This window comes from Rhineura floridana, chromosome 14, assembly GCF_030035675.1.
Source record: "Rhineura floridana isolate rRhiFlo1 chromosome 14, rRhiFlo1.hap2, whole genome shotgun sequence".
Taxonomy (NCBI): Eukaryota; Metazoa; Chordata; class Lepidosauria; order Squamata; family Rhineuridae; genus Rhineura; species Rhineura floridana.
Window position 1 is genome coordinate 26,809,818 of NC_084493.1, and position 15,328 is coordinate 26,825,145.

The window sequence follows — 15,328 nt, forward strand, 5'->3', positions numbered from 1 at the left end:
TAATAATAAAAACCTAAAACAAAAACAAACAGATTACACAATACAAACAAAAGTAAACAATCATTAAAACAAAAGCACAACCTAAAACCAGTTAAACAGCAATATAAAAACACATGCAAATATATAGTACTGTATACATAAAATCCAAAGATTCAAACAAGTAAAACAGTATAAAATCCAAAGATTCAAACAAGTAAAACAAGTCCGATCTTACAGGTCAGGGAAAGCCTGGGCGAAAAGAGATGTCTTTACAAGATGTCTGAAGCCGCTGAGGGTTGCTGCTTCACAGATGGCAGAGGGAAGGGCATTCCACAGTACAAGCACAACAGAAAATGCCTGTTTTTGGTTACCAGCCACTCACATTCTGTAGAGTGGTGCAGTGCCACGTGTAGAATATTCCCAGATGATCTAAGTCAGTGGTTCCCAAACTTTTTTTCCCATGGACCACTTGAAAATTGCCGAGGGTCTTGGCAGACCACTTAATTATTTTCCTACCCATTGTAGCAATTGCAATGGGCTGTGCCAGATGCTATATGATTTTTAATTGGATTTTTCTTGCTCCTTTTATTTCTTATATATTGTATTTCCGTAGAATTCAAATTGTAATCTAATAAAATGCAGCATAATTAAAGAAGCGATTAAAATACAATTAGAGCTCAAGATGAATTTTAATGCGATGGATGTGCCGTCTGCAGTCCTCAACTGCAATTCCAGGCACACCGCAGGCCACCTAAATGAAGCTCACGGATTACAGTATCTATATGCCAGGCAAATTGTTTTTGCACTTTTTTGGAACATCATCCTGAAATCTTCTGATGAAGGGTGGTTAGGAAATAAGCACCATTCAATACAATGGGTGTTACTGCCAGGTCAGGCACAGGTGGGCTGTCACAAGAAGTTATGGGGACTCTCTTCCCACCCACCCCTTACGAACTGTGGTGGTGAAGGAGCCAGTAAAGAGACTAGCTTTTTCCTGGAACCCTTTGGGGAAAACCCTACACATACATTTTTCCTTTTTGCCTGAGAAACCCCACTGCAAGAAAAGAGCCCAGCTTCTTCTTGCACTCCTTTTGACACCCCCATCTGCTTCTTTTTTGCCTGAGAAAGACCCTTTTGCAGATGAAGAGCCTGATTTCTTCCTACTCTCCAGCACTGGAGGCATTCAAGAGGCAGCTGGACAGCCCCGTCGGGGATGCTTTAACTTGGATTCCTGCATTGGACTTGATGGCCTTACAGAACCCTTCCAACTCTACGATTCTATGAATCCCCCTTTTTTCTCCTGAGACCCCAATGCAAGAAAAGAGCCCAACGAATTCCCACATTCCTGTTCTAACATCCCACATTTTCTTTCTTTCTTTATTACTTTTTATTTTTGACTGAGGGAAAGACCCCATCGCAGGTAGAAAACAAACAAGCCCGACTTCCTTCCACACTCCTTTTGGCCACCCATTTTTCATGTTGCCCGAGACCCCATTGCAAGCAAAAAGCCCGACTTCTTCCCGTACCTCTTCGAAATTCCCTACCCCCCCCACATTTTCTTTTTACTTTCCCCCAGAGAGAGAGAGAGAGAGAGAAAGAGAGAGAAGAGGGGTGTTGTCTGTTTGGGGTCGTCTCAAACCCTGCCCCGTGGGTGGGTCTGACCCCTGCCTCGGAGGAAGGGGCCCGCCCAGCAAGCAGGGAGCCGAGCCGCCCGGCCTAGTCCGCCAACGGGGAGGTGTTAACGAGCGGCGGGCACTGCTCCGCGTGGCCCCCCTCAGGCAAGCGAAGCCAGCGGAGGAGTCGCTACTGTGGTGGTACTACAAAGGGGGGGCTCAAGCCGAGGCGGTTTCTCTCTCAGGCGTCGCCGCCACCGTCATCATCTGCCCCAGCCAGCGGGGCTGGGCTAAGTCAGGCCAGGCGAAGGAAGGCAGTGCTGGCTGCTGCTGGTGGTGCGCCGGCGCGGCAGGCCCAGGCCGCCGGGCCCCGGAGATGAGGCCAGGATGTCGGTGTCAGGGCTGAAGGCCGAGCTGAAGCTCCTCGAGTCCATCTTCGACAAGGACCACGAGCGCTTCCGCATCGTCTCCTGGAAGCTCGACGAGCTCCACTGCCAGTTCGTGCTGCTCCCCTCGCCGCCGCCGCTTCCCCCTCAGACCACGACGACGACGGCGAACAACCCCGCCACCACGGCCGGCGGGAGCTGCCCACCTCAGCCGCTCACCATCCACTGCAACATCACGGTGGGTGTCGACCCCGGACGCCACTTACTGGCCTCTTTCTTCCTCAGGGGAAGACTGCAGGGGGCGAGTAGGAGTAGTTACTCTGGATTAAATACTCTGGGGTAGTTAAGGGGGCAAGAGCGGTCAGCAGGGCCTCTGTTTTTAATTCACCGCCACTGGGGAGCTGGGAGGCTCGATCTTGTGTGGGGAACCTTTGGCCCGCCAGAGGTTGCTGACCTACAACCCCCGTCATTCCTGGCCATGCTTGCTGGGGCTGGTGGGAGTTGTAATTCAGCAACATCTGGAGGACCAAAGTTCCCCCACATCTGGGGTAGGGAATGAAAGAGGAGTTGAAGAAAGGTGGGATCTGGGGTCCTTCAGAACAGGGGTAGTTACCGCAAGGTGAGAGGTAAGGAGCACCCAGAAGGGTGGGTGGGATCTGTTTCTGCTTCCTCATGGCTATGAAGGAGGGATGAAGAGTTGCTGGGGGTAGGAGATGGGAAGGAGCCAAGGAATTGGGCAATAGGGCTGGCTACCCCTGGGGTTGGGGATGGCTACCCCAGCAAATGGGACCTGCTCTCCTAGAGAAGGGAACCTGGGGAGTCCTTACCTTAACACAGACTAGGCTTGTTATTGCTGGGGGTGGGTAAGCTGGAGACATCCTGGGAGTTGAGGAGTGGAGCTGGCCCAGGTTTGGGGCTGAGGACTCTGGGAAATAGAGTTCTGGTTGAGAAGGGCTCCCCCACAGACATAGAGGTTTGTGCCTTGCTGGTCGGGAAAAGGGAACCTTGGAGACTGGGGGAGGAAAGAGCCCAGGAATTGGGAGGTGGGGTGATTCTATTCTTGTTGCAGTTTGAACCATACAGAAGAGCCCATTGCCTGTAGAAAAAAGTTGGACCATTTTACACAGAGTGGCTGGGTGCTTAAGATCAAAAGTCCTATTTATGGAGAGTGCACAGGGGCTACTCCTAGAAGAGTAGATGGCTATGAGATAGGCTTTGTGTGTGTATTTAGCCTGCGTTTTTAAACAGATTCCCCCTCTGTAACTCCCATCAAGATCTCAGATGGATATGCTTGTTTCTTTATTGTGTATAAATTCTGAAATGTCGTTCTCCCCTTCAAAACTGAACAATCATCTCTTTGTTCATATATTTTTAAAAACCTCTCTTTGGATACCATACTCTTCTTCAACTGCGCAATGGGCATAGTATCTCACTTCCACCCTCACCTTCCTCTTTGCTTTCTCTCTGGAAATATTATTTGCCTTATTGAAGTTTTTGGAAGGGTGATCTGAAAGGAAACACGCTCCCCTCCCCCTCAGATGTTCAGCTTGTTTCATGTTTAGGAGCTGTTGGGACTGAAGAGCTTTGACCAAAAAGAAAAAAAACCAAAAGCCACAGAAGAAGAAGAAAATAATTCCTCCGCTTTGATTTTTGTCTTCTAAAACTGAAGCAAAAGTGTTGCAATGGGGGGGAAATGTGAAAAGGTGCTCCTCCCGGATTAGTTTGACATGGGATTAAGTAATTTGTCTCCACCCATGAAAGGGGGGAGCCCAGAGAGAACAAGGAGGGTGCCCGTATTACTGAACGTGTAGTCTGCTTTTAAAAGAAGGCATGAGCTGAGTGGCTTGCCTTTCCACCGGTAAGGAGATACTAGCCTGAAAGCCAGGAATCAAGAATGTGGAGTAGGGAGTCTACTAAATTGTCTACTAGAGAGGTATGTAAATTCTGCATGTGGGTTTTCCTTTTTGTTTTAAACTCTTTAAAATATGGCTGTTTGATCTTCTAAATGGGAGCAACAAGGAGGCTGGGAAAACATACTCCTCCTTTAAAAAGCAAAACCATGTGGGAAAAATGGATAGATATTGCATAATTTTCTTAAGCAGTAATATATATTTGGGACAAGGGGGGCTTTTAAAAGTTGAGGCAGACTTGCAAAATCATATTTCTGGGGCAAGGCCCTTTCTTCTACCTATTATATCCCAGGAAAGAATTGTATTATAAGTTAAAGGTGATTTGGGGAGGGGGGGCATGTGATTTGGATTCCTGCATTGAGCAGGGGGGTGGACTTGATGGCCTTATAGGCCCCTTCCAACTCTAGTATTCTATGATCTTTGTGATGAGGCTTTCTCTGGATAAAACTAATGTGATGGTTTGGGGGCTTGGCAAAAGATAAAAAAAACTTTGGTATTTAAGGGTGAAGGATTGTGTGCTAAAGCTGTAATTGTAGGAGAAAGGCCTGGGCAGAAAGAGGGCATTGGAGACACTTTGCTTCAGGCTTGCCTTTTTAAGAGGCCCCAAGGTCCCATATATTGCGAAGCCTTTGAGTTTGGTTTACTAAGATGATGTGATGCCTTGCTAGGAGAATGAAGCTTGCTAGGAGAATGAAGCAGGCTGGCTGGAATGTTTGCAGGCAACTTTATTTGAGGGAAATGAGAAGTCAGTTTGGCTGGAACTAAATTTGGCTCTCAAGACAGGGAGACTGGAGGAGCCATGTTGGCAAGTAAAGCGGCCTTTACGGAAGAGAGGCACCAGAGGGCAGGGTAGCCAAGAGCCCACAATGGCCTTGTATGTAGCAACTTGAGGGAAGGATAAGAGACACGGGAGGGGACAACAGGGCCCAAGATTAGCTGAAGCTATATATTGGCAGGAGGAGAAAGAAGAGGTGTAGGTAATGAAAGATACTGCCTTGGTCCCAGGATGGCAGAAGGAAGCAGGACTGCACAGGTAGGAAGAAGAAACTGGTGTTGAAGAAGGGTAGGTGGGAGGGATAAACTGTACAGGGCTAGGATGGTCACCTGAGTGGACTCTGCTGTTAAATCCACATATTACTGCCCCTCCCCTCTCTCTCCTGAGAAAAACTACATGGGTTGAATTTCCGTTTCTTATTCAGCATTTAATGGTGTAGGATTTGCTGTATTGAGCAGGGGGTTGGACTCGATGGCCTTATAGGCCCTTCCAACTCTACTATTCTATGATTCTGTGAGCCCTACCAGGGGGGAAAAGGGATGGCAACCCAATATAGGACCATAAAGAACTGTGAACATTTTTTAAAAATGTTTGTAGATTTAGATTCCGCCTTTATAACAAAAGAAACTTTCTCATAAGGTGGTGCACAAATATATCCCTCAGACACATGAATAGTGTAACAATGTATAAAACACATAATTTAAAGCTAAATTTACAGTAAAAGTAAAAGGTCTAATAAAGGTCTAGCTCAGTGATTCTCAAACGGTGTGCCGCGGCACACGGTGCGCCGCAAGAGGTGACTAGGTGTGCCGCGAATATTATGTAAGTATATTTTAAAAATGAGAAGAAACCCATTTGTATAGTTATTTTTATTCATAGTTTAAAATATATTAATATATTTTTAATTTTGTACATTAAGTGCGGCAGCAAATTTTTATATGTTTTACAGTGTGCCGCGAACCAAAAAAGTTTGAGAATCACTGGTCTGGCTTGTGAAATACATAAAAATAAAATCAAGCCCAGCAGAACTTTAAAATTATAATACAATAAAACATCACAGATTTCAGGTCCAATTAAAATAGTTACAAAACAGCACAGTAAGCAAACAAGTTTTCAAGACCCGCTTGAAGCAGTGGAGCCTGTCTGACCACACTTGGGGAAAAAGTTCTACAGATGTGGTGTGTAAGGTTATAGTTCAGGAGCATATGTAGAAAAATCATGCCCCATGGCAGAATTAGCGAAATGAATGTGTGGTTGGTTTTATTTGATCAGAAACTGCCAGTAGGTATATAAATTCCATGGTGTAACTCTACGGTATATGGCGTATAGCTTTGATGACACCATCAAGATGGCCGCCATCAAAAGTCTCTGTAGAGAATGGATGGATTTTAATTTTTAAGGTCAGCTTAAAGGTAATTCAGAAAATACAAAATAATAAGTGTCCCCCCAAAGTGGGATGTTTGGTTGGTAGAGGGAGAGCACTGTGTATCACATCATGGGGAAACACCTTCGATGTGCTGTAAAAGCTCACACATGTATGTTTATTGCACTGTATGACTGCTACCTAGAAATATTCTTTCAGAGGCATCCATGCAAAGAAATTCATAAGAAGGTTGAAACCCTACAAGGTAAATTTGATTTTACCAAAGGCAGCAATATTGAAGATCTGTTAACCACTACAGGACCTTTCAAGATGGCGATCTGAGCAGCAGCTCCATCCTAGAACCCTCGGGGCTGTCTTAATTTTAATTGTTTTTAACTGGTTACTTTTTGACTGACGTTTCCATTTTCATCTGTGAGGTCATCGGAGGGAAATGCAATCTCTCTGGTAAATTTTTAATTTGATGAGTTCCAAGGACAAACAAACCCAACATTTAAAATTATGCAAGAGTACATGGCAACGGTGGAGTGTTTGTTGCAAGTAATATGGTCTATTAGAAGTTGTGACTGGAATGTGCACATTTCATCTCTAGAAGCAATAATTGGGTATTCCTGTGCAGTATATCTACTTAATTACTCTGGGATGATTACGTACTACCTTGTTGAAGTTTGTTGTTGTTGTTATGTGCCTTCAAGTCGATTATGACTTATGGCGACCCTATGAATCAGCAACCTCTAAGACCATCTGTCATGGACCACCCTGTTCAGTTCTTGTAAGTTCAGGTCTGTGGCTTCCTTTATGGAATCAATCCATCTCTTGTTTGGTCTTCCTCTATTTCTACTCCCTTCTGTTTTTCCCAGCATTATTGTTTTTCCTAGTGAATCCTGTCTTCTCATTATGTGTCCAAAGTATGATAACCTCAGTTTCATCATTTTTAGCTTCTAGTGATAGTTCTGATTTAATTTGTTCTAACACCCAATTATTTGTCTTTTTCGCAGGCCATGGAATGTGCAAAGCTCTCCTCCAGCACCACATTTCAAATGAGTGGATTTTTCTCTTATCCACTTTTTTCACTGTCCAACTTTCACATCCATACATAGAGATCGGGAATACCATGGTCTGAATGATCCTGACTTTAGTGTTCAGTGATACATCTTTGCATTTGAGGACCTTTTCTAGTTCCCCATTGGAAAGGGTGTGAGACGGGTGTATTTTATCACCCTATTTATTTAATCTATACGCAGAACATATCATACGGAAAGTGGGATTGGACCAAGATGAAGGAGGTGTGAAAATTGGAGGGAGAAATATCAATAGTTTAAGATATGCAGACAATACCATACTACTAGCAGAAACCAGTAATGATTTGAAACGAATGCTGATGAAAGTTAAAGAGGAAAGCACAAAGGCAGGACTACAGCTGAACGTCAAAAAGACAAAAGTAATGACAACAGAAGATTTATGTAACTACAGTTGAAAATGAGGACATTGAACTTGTCAGGGATTATCAGTACCCTGGCACAGTCATTAACCAAAATGGAGACAATAGTCAAGAAATCAGACGAAGGCTAGGACTGGAGAGGGCAGCTGTGAGAGAACTAGAAAAGGTCCTCCAATGTAAAGATGTATTACTGAACACTAAAGTCAGGATCATTCAGACCATGGTATTCCCGATCTCTATGTATGGATGTAAGTAAGTAAGTTCTTTATTGCTTACAGCTCATGAGCCACCGCAAATACATACAAAACATAGATTAAGAAAACAAACATTTACAGAATTTACACCACTTGTTAAAATCACATAAAGGGTATCGAATAAGTGAATGCATAGCTATAATTACATCAGTGTAAAACTATGGGTGACTTAAAAAGCCGTTATAAAATTGGAAAATAAAAGAAGCTATCTGAAAAGTTTAGCTCTAATTTTGGCAGCCGCATGACCAAAAAGAGCAACTTGATGCATTATAAAAGGGTCATTTCCCACTAGTAAAATGCAAACTTGTTCCAGAGGGGTCCTATTCTTAAGATTAATGGGGGATAGGAACTTGGCCCGAGGGTCTTTATAAAGGGTACAGAACAAGAAATAGTGAGAGATATCCTCCACTTCACCTGAGTTGCATGGGCAGCATCGGAGGTGTATAGGAGTCTGGCTATATCTCCCTTCCAGATACGCTGAGGGCATGGTCTGAAAACGAAGGGCAGTAAAAACGGATCTCAGCCATGGTGATTTTAAAAAAGAAAAATAGGGCTCCAGAGAGAATGCTGTTTTATACATTGGAAACCAATGCGAGAAGGAGGACTGGGAGGCGTATGCCAAATCCCACCTCGAGGCATAAAAAAGAATTCTATCCCTGAGTCGTGCTCTAGCTCTAGAGGAAACATATGAGGGGGCAGTTTCAATACTAATCCCGTAAAAGGCTAAAATAGATTTAGTCCTAGTAAGCCAATTGTTTGGATCAGGGTTACGAAGTTGTTCTAGATAGCATTTTTTAGGTAACCTTGAATCATCCATGCCAGCTAATCTAAGTCAAAAGGAGGCGAGGGCTACGTGAGCTAACACTGTTAGGGAATATAGTCCTAGTTCCGATCTTAAAAGGGCAGATGGGGTCCCTTTAGGGAGGGCTAGGATCTTACGGGCAAAAGCATTTTGTTGCTTCTCTAAGGAAGGGATCTTTGCATAACCCCAAATCTCAGCACCGTAAAGTAGGATTGGAGTGAATTTTTTTTGGAAGACCTCGACTGTATGGATGTGAAAGTTGGACAGTGAAAAAAGTGGATAAGAGAAAAATCAACTCATTTGAAATGTGGTGTTGGAAGAGAGCTTTGCGGATGCCGTGGACTGCGAAAAAGACAAATAAAAGACAAATAATTGGGTGTTAGAACAAATTAGACCAGAACTTTCACTAGAAGCTAAAATGATGAAACTGAGGTTATCATACTTTGGACACATAATGAGAAGACATGATTCATTAGAAAAGATAATAATGCTTGGAAAAACAAGGGAGTAGAAAAAGCGGGTAATGCAGCCGAAGCTCTACTCACGGCCGGAGTTCGATTCCAACGGAAGGAGGAAGTAGAATCTCTGGTAAAAGGGGTTGAGGTCCACTCAGCCTTCCATCCATCCGTGGTCGGTAAAATGAGTACCCGGCATATGCTGGGGGGTAAAGAAAGGCCAGGGACGGAACTGGCAATCCCACCCCATATATATGGTGTGCCTAGTAAACGTCGCAAGACGTCACCCTAAGAGTCGGAAACGACTCGCACTACAAGTGCGGGAACACCTTTACCTTTAGAAAAAGAGGAAGGCCAGACAAAAGATGGATTGATTCCATAAAGAAAGCCACAAACCTGAACTTACAAGATCTGAACAGGGTTGGTTCATGACAGATGTTCTTGGAGGTTGCTGATTCATAGGGTTGCCATAAGTTGTAGTCGACTTGGAGGCACATAACAACAACAACCTTGTAGCAACTCTATTGGTATGCCATCTGTTCCTGGTGATTTGTATTCTTCCAAGTATTTTAAGAGCAGCTTTCACCTCACATTCTAAAATTTCTGGTTCTTCATCATACGGATCCTCCATGAATGAATCTGTCATCCTGTCATCTCTTTTATAGAGTTCTTCAGTGTATTGCTTCCATCTTCCTTTTATTTTATCTTGGGCAGTCAGTGTGTTCCCCTGTTGATTATTCAACATCCCTACTCTTGGTTTAAATTTCCCTTTCATTTCTCTAACCTTTTGGAATAGTTCTTCCCTTTTTGTTGTCCTCTTCTATTTCTATACAATAACTATTGTAATAGTTCTCTTTGTCCTCTACGTACTAGTCGCTGTATTGATGCATTTAGGGTTCTGACCTTTTCTATCTCCTCTTGCTTTTGCTTTCCTTCTCTCTTTAACCATTTTAAGAGTTTCTTCAGTCATACATTGAGGTATTTCTCTCTTTTTAACAAGAGGTATTGTCTTTTTGCATTCTTCCCTGATCATGTCTCTGACTTCACTTCATAGTTCTTCTGGTTTTCTGTCAACTAAGTTTAAAGCCTCAAATCTGCTCCTTATTTGATCTTTATATTCCTCTGGGATGTTATTTAAATCGTATTTTGGCATTATGATTGCTTGTCGTTCTTCTTTAGCTTTACTCTGATTTTCGATACGACCAGTTCATGATCTGTAGTGCAATCTGCTCCTGGTCTTGTTTTTGCAGAAAGTATGGAATTTCTCCATCTTCTGTTACCAATTATATAATCAATTTGATTCTTATTGACCACGTGTACAGTCTTCTTTTCTTTGCTTAAGTACATGCTTTGAAAGAGTCTGATCCTGAAATATGGAAGGAATTTGAAAAAGATAACTGGGTTGTTAGGAAAACTGCAGTTCCATTCTGTGCCTTTGGTGTTGATGAAGCACTTGAGCAGAATAGAGCTTTGAAGGTTGCAGGAGACTTGGTAGGTTTTTTTTTAACAGCACCAATACTTGACTAAATATCTGAAGAGACATCAGGCATGGCAGGGGATACCATTGGGGCCAGCAACATTACAACCAAGACAGTTTTCAGTGAAAAAAATTGCAAAGGATGTTAGGCGATGGCTTGTTCTCGGTACCAGATTGTATGAAGATTTCAAAACACAGATTCATCTCAGAAACTAGTACCTCAAATATATGGGATCCGATCAAGAAGAACAAACTACATTTGTGTCACTTGTGTGTATATTTCAGTCACTAGGCCCTTTGAAAGCTTCTGCATTGCCTGTATTCCTCTTCTTGTCCGGATCTGATTGCACAGGTACTTTGTCAGGGAAAGGTAAAATTTCATACTGGAAAGCATTCACTGCAGCAACCGAAGACACCCTTCTTGCTTTAAACTCACTAGGAACACAAGACTCAGTCCCAGATATAGTATTTGATAAATTGGAAGCATTCAATTGCCAGGACCATCAGCCAAGAACCAGGATAACTACTCTTATCTTTTATATCTGCAATAAAGAGGGTGAACTACCAAGCTATGATTTGGAGCCAAGATGACCAAGCACACCCAACAAGTCCATCTCCTGTTGTATATGGATGGAGCATGGATAGACATCTCTCATTCTCTGTGGCATGCCATGCGCACCAGATTCATTTCTGCAGTTGATCAGATGTTCATGTGTAAAGAACAGATGCAGTCCGCCCTGCAAATGCTTAGCCAGCAACCTACCATGTACAGATGTGTGAGTGTGGAGGAAATGATGACCTGTGTGATAATGATTCTCACATTGGACCAGACCTCTCGCACTATGATAATGAAGATGATGATGGTGATGATGATAGTGACCATATTCACTAAAACCTTTTAGGATGGATATGCAGTGTGTAAGTTACGGTATGTATGTGACAGTAACAACTAACCATTCCAATAAACAATAGTGAATGACTTTTTATACAGCTGATAACACTGCAATTATATTACATATTCCTCCCTACATGAACCTGCCCGGGACTTGAGATCTTTAGGTGAGGCCCTTCTTGTGCTCCCTATACCTTTGCAAGCACATTTGACGCGGACACGAGATAGGGCCTTTTCGGTGGCCGCCCCTAGGTTGTGGAACTCCCTCCTGAGTGAGGTACGATCAGCTCCCTCCTTGCCGTCTTTTCGACGACAAGTAAAGACTGATTTATTTCAGCGGGCATTTGGGACAGAGAATGACCAGGATTAATGTTTTATAGGCTTGGTGATCATATTATATGATTTTATTATTTTAAATTGTTCGCTGTTTTAACTTTTATCTTATAGTTTTTAATTTTCCCTTATAGTTTAATTCTTTTTTAATAATATACTCTGTATGTTTTAATTGATGTTGTTTTTAGTTGTAAGCCGCTCTCAGTTCTATTGGAAAAGGGCGGGGTAAAAATAAAGTTTTATTATTATTATTATCAGCATAAACCTGTCACCTATTAAACTTCACCTATGAAAATACTTACCTATTAGGTATTAAATACGCAATTTAACCACACACACACAAAAATCCAGTAGGATTTTTTTGTTCTACCTTTATTACCTGTGTAACACCCAAAACTAGTATATAGGATTGATATTATAAATACTCAAATATCTATAAAAGTTATTGACTTTTGAGTTAAAATTGTAAGGACCAAATGTATAGTTCTGTGAAATACCTACAAATTGAGACATTATAAATTAAAATCTGTCCATTATTTACAGAGAGAGCCATTATTTTGTGACTTTTGATGGTGGCCATCTTGATGACATCATCAAAACTATATGCTACATACTGTAGAGTTACACCATGGAATTTAAGTGCCTGATCACATAAAACCAACCACACATTCATTTCACTAATTCTGTAACAAAATTACAATTGCTCCTCTCCTTTTACTCCTTTTGTAATGTGAAAGATTTAAAATTTATTTATTTATTTATTATTTGATTTATATTCTGCCCTTCCTCCAAGTAAGAGCCCAGGGTGGCAACCAAAAGCACTTAAAACACTTTAAAACATCATAAAAACAGACTTTAAAATACATTAAAATAAAACTTTTTTTTAAAGCTTTACAAATCTTTTTAAAAAGAAAAGAAAAGGTTTAAAAACATAAATTAAAAAGCAGTTCCAGTGCAGACTGGGATAAGGTCTCAACTTAAAAGCCTTGTTGAAAGAAGAAGGTCTTCAGTAGGTGCCCAAAATATAACAGAGATGCTTTTTCAGTTGCTGAATCTCCCTGTCATCTTTTCCTAGTTTCATAAGTATCAAATCCTTTGTTGGATTATCAAGACAGCCATAGAAGGGTTGGAGGGGGGGGGAATAATATACCTGCACACACTTTGTGCCTTTTAAAATGAAATTCTCTGTTAGGAAAAACTGCAGCTGTTTGGTTTCTGTGTTGCTATCACAAAAGGCACAAGAGAAGAATGTGGGAACCCTGCAGATGAGGAATCTGGAGGCCATAGACTGACATGATATAAGCCGGCTTCCTGTTTGTTCCCCTAACACAGTATTGTCTACCCTAACTAGCGGCAGGTCTCATTGCTTGCAACTGAGATCCTTTTAAACTGGAGATTCCAGTGACTGAACTTGGAACCTTCTGCATGCAAAGCATTTGTTGTGCCACTCAGTCATATGTAAGCCACATCAGGTTCTATGAGATTACAGAGTAGGTGCTTTATCGCTTACGGGTCTATGCTAAGCTGTGGTCTAGAGCCAAGGAGGGTACTGCATTGCCAGGTCCAATCATGGGAGTCGCCTGCATATTTGAGATGCATGAAGAGAAAATTCCACTATGGTAAGAAAAGCATTCCCTAGGAGTGGGTCCTTGAACAGTCCAGTAAAAAAAAATGCTTCAGTATTTTAATGGGGTTGCACTCCCCTTGAAGGAGCAGGTCTGCAGTTTGGGAGTCCTCCTGGATCCTGCCCTGCTGCTTGAATATCAGGTGGCTGCGGTAGCCAGGAGTGTTTTCGGCCAACTCAAACAGGTCTACCAGCTGCATCCGTTCCTGGAGGCAGTTGACTTGGACCACAGTGACACATGCATTGGTGACATTGAGGCTTGATTACTGTAATGCATTCTATGTGGGGCTGCCTTTGAAAATGCTTCGGAAATTACAGTTAGTTCAAAATGCAGCAGCCAGAATGTTAACTGGAGCACAGCACAGGGAGCATATCACCCCCGTGCTCTATTGACTCCACTGGCTCCCAATTTGCTTCCGGGCCCAATTCAAAGTGCTGGTTCTGACCTTTAAAGCCCTAAACAGCCTTGGACCAATGTACCTGAGGGACCGCTTACACCCATATGTACCTGCCCGGGATTTAAGATCATCTGCCTCTGGTCTCCTCCGCTGTCGGGAGGATGAGCTGGGCTCCTGGGGGGGTTGTCAGAAGAGGATTCAAATGGCTGGCAGAGGGAGGAGGGAGGAACTTACCCTCTGTGGAGCGAAGCCGAAACAGAGGACATGCCAGAGATAGGGTCGCCTAGCAACGGGGAGCCTGAGAGCCTTGAAGTTTTAGAATGCCCCCCAGACATTCCCAGGCCCTCCCTTCTCCGCAGCTCAGAGCAAGAGGGAGGGCTGATCACAGCAGAAAGGCGGAGAGATGGTTTACCCTCAGCCTCTCCTTTATCACCCATAGGGGAATCGGACACTTCAGAAGAGGAGGAGGTGATGCCTCCCCCCTCACCACGCACACGCAGACGGTTGAAAAGACAGGAGAGAAGGGGGGGAAGGCTGGCAGTACCTGAGGGGGAGTTAAGGAGGAGCGAAAGGTTGCGCGCCCGTTTAGCCCCTTCTTAAAGAACAGGCGGGAAGCAGCCCCTTGCTCTGTCAACTTTCTCCCAATGTCGCAGGACCTGTATCCCTGTATTGCTTCATGAGAAAGCGCAGTCTTTGTTGGACATTACTCTAATAAAACACGAATTAACTACAACCTCTGGTCCGGTTCCTGAGTCGCATCCTGGGCCTGACATCCGCGTGCCTGGAGTGAAAGATGTTAGACTGACAGGCTCTCAGGAGAGAGCTTTTTCAGCTGTGGCCCCCAAGCTTTGGAACACCCTACCCCAAGTAATCCTCTCTGCTCCCTCCCTGATGGTTTTCCGGAGACTTCTGAAAACGATCTTGTTTTGGACAGCCTTTGGGAGGGACTGAAGGTAGAGCCTGACACTGATTTTATGATTTTATGCCTTCTACATTAAATTTTACCCTTGTAGTCCCCTTTAGTACCACTCCCTATATGTATATATGTGTATATGTATATATTGTATTTTATGTATTTTAATTGTATTTTAATTTATTTTAATGTTTTTGTGATTTTATTGTTTACAATTTTATTATGTACGTGTCTGATTTTATTTTTGTAAGCCACCCTGAGTGCCCTATTATAGGTAGAAGGGCGGGATAGAAATATTTTAAATAATAAATAAATAAATACATTGTTAATGCTGCAACCCTAATCTCGCTTACCAGGAAGTAAGCCCCATTTGATTAAGTGGGCCTTAATTCTGAGTAGACATGGTTAGGATTGCAGCCTATTAGAAAAACAAAAAGATGCTTTAATGATAAACAGATTTGATATTTGATGCTAATTACAAAAACAGGCCTCTCCTTTTCATCATGTTAACTATTTTTTCTTAAAACGTTAGAAATTACTATAACTTGGATACAGTTTCTATAAAACATTACTAACCTTAAAGAACATTTCAAAGACTAAGGCTGCAATCCAATACCTGTCTACTCAGAAGTAAGCTCCACTGGGTTGAATGGGTTACTCCCAAGTAAGGATGTATTGGATTGCAGCCTTAGACT

At 42.8% G+C, this 15,328-nt stretch overlaps 1 protein-coding gene across 2 annotated transcripts in view; it reads left to right on the plus strand.

The window, feature by feature from the left end:
* The first annotated feature begins 1,619 nt into the window (after window positions 1-1,619).
* Window positions 1,620-15,328, plus strand: part of UBE2Q2 (ubiquitin conjugating enzyme E2 Q2) — an 80,540-nt gene continuing 66,831 nt past the window's right edge. The window contains exon 1 of one of the 2 annotated variants that reach the window (XM_061594746.1): window positions 1,620-2,216. In XM_061594746.1, coding sequence (XP_061450730.1) covers window positions 1,980-2,216 — 237 coding nt within the window. In that variant the 5' untranslated portion in view covers window positions 1,620-1,979. The remainder of the gene's footprint in view (window positions 2,217-15,328) is intronic. The other variant, XM_061594748.1, reaches the window with a different exon arrangement.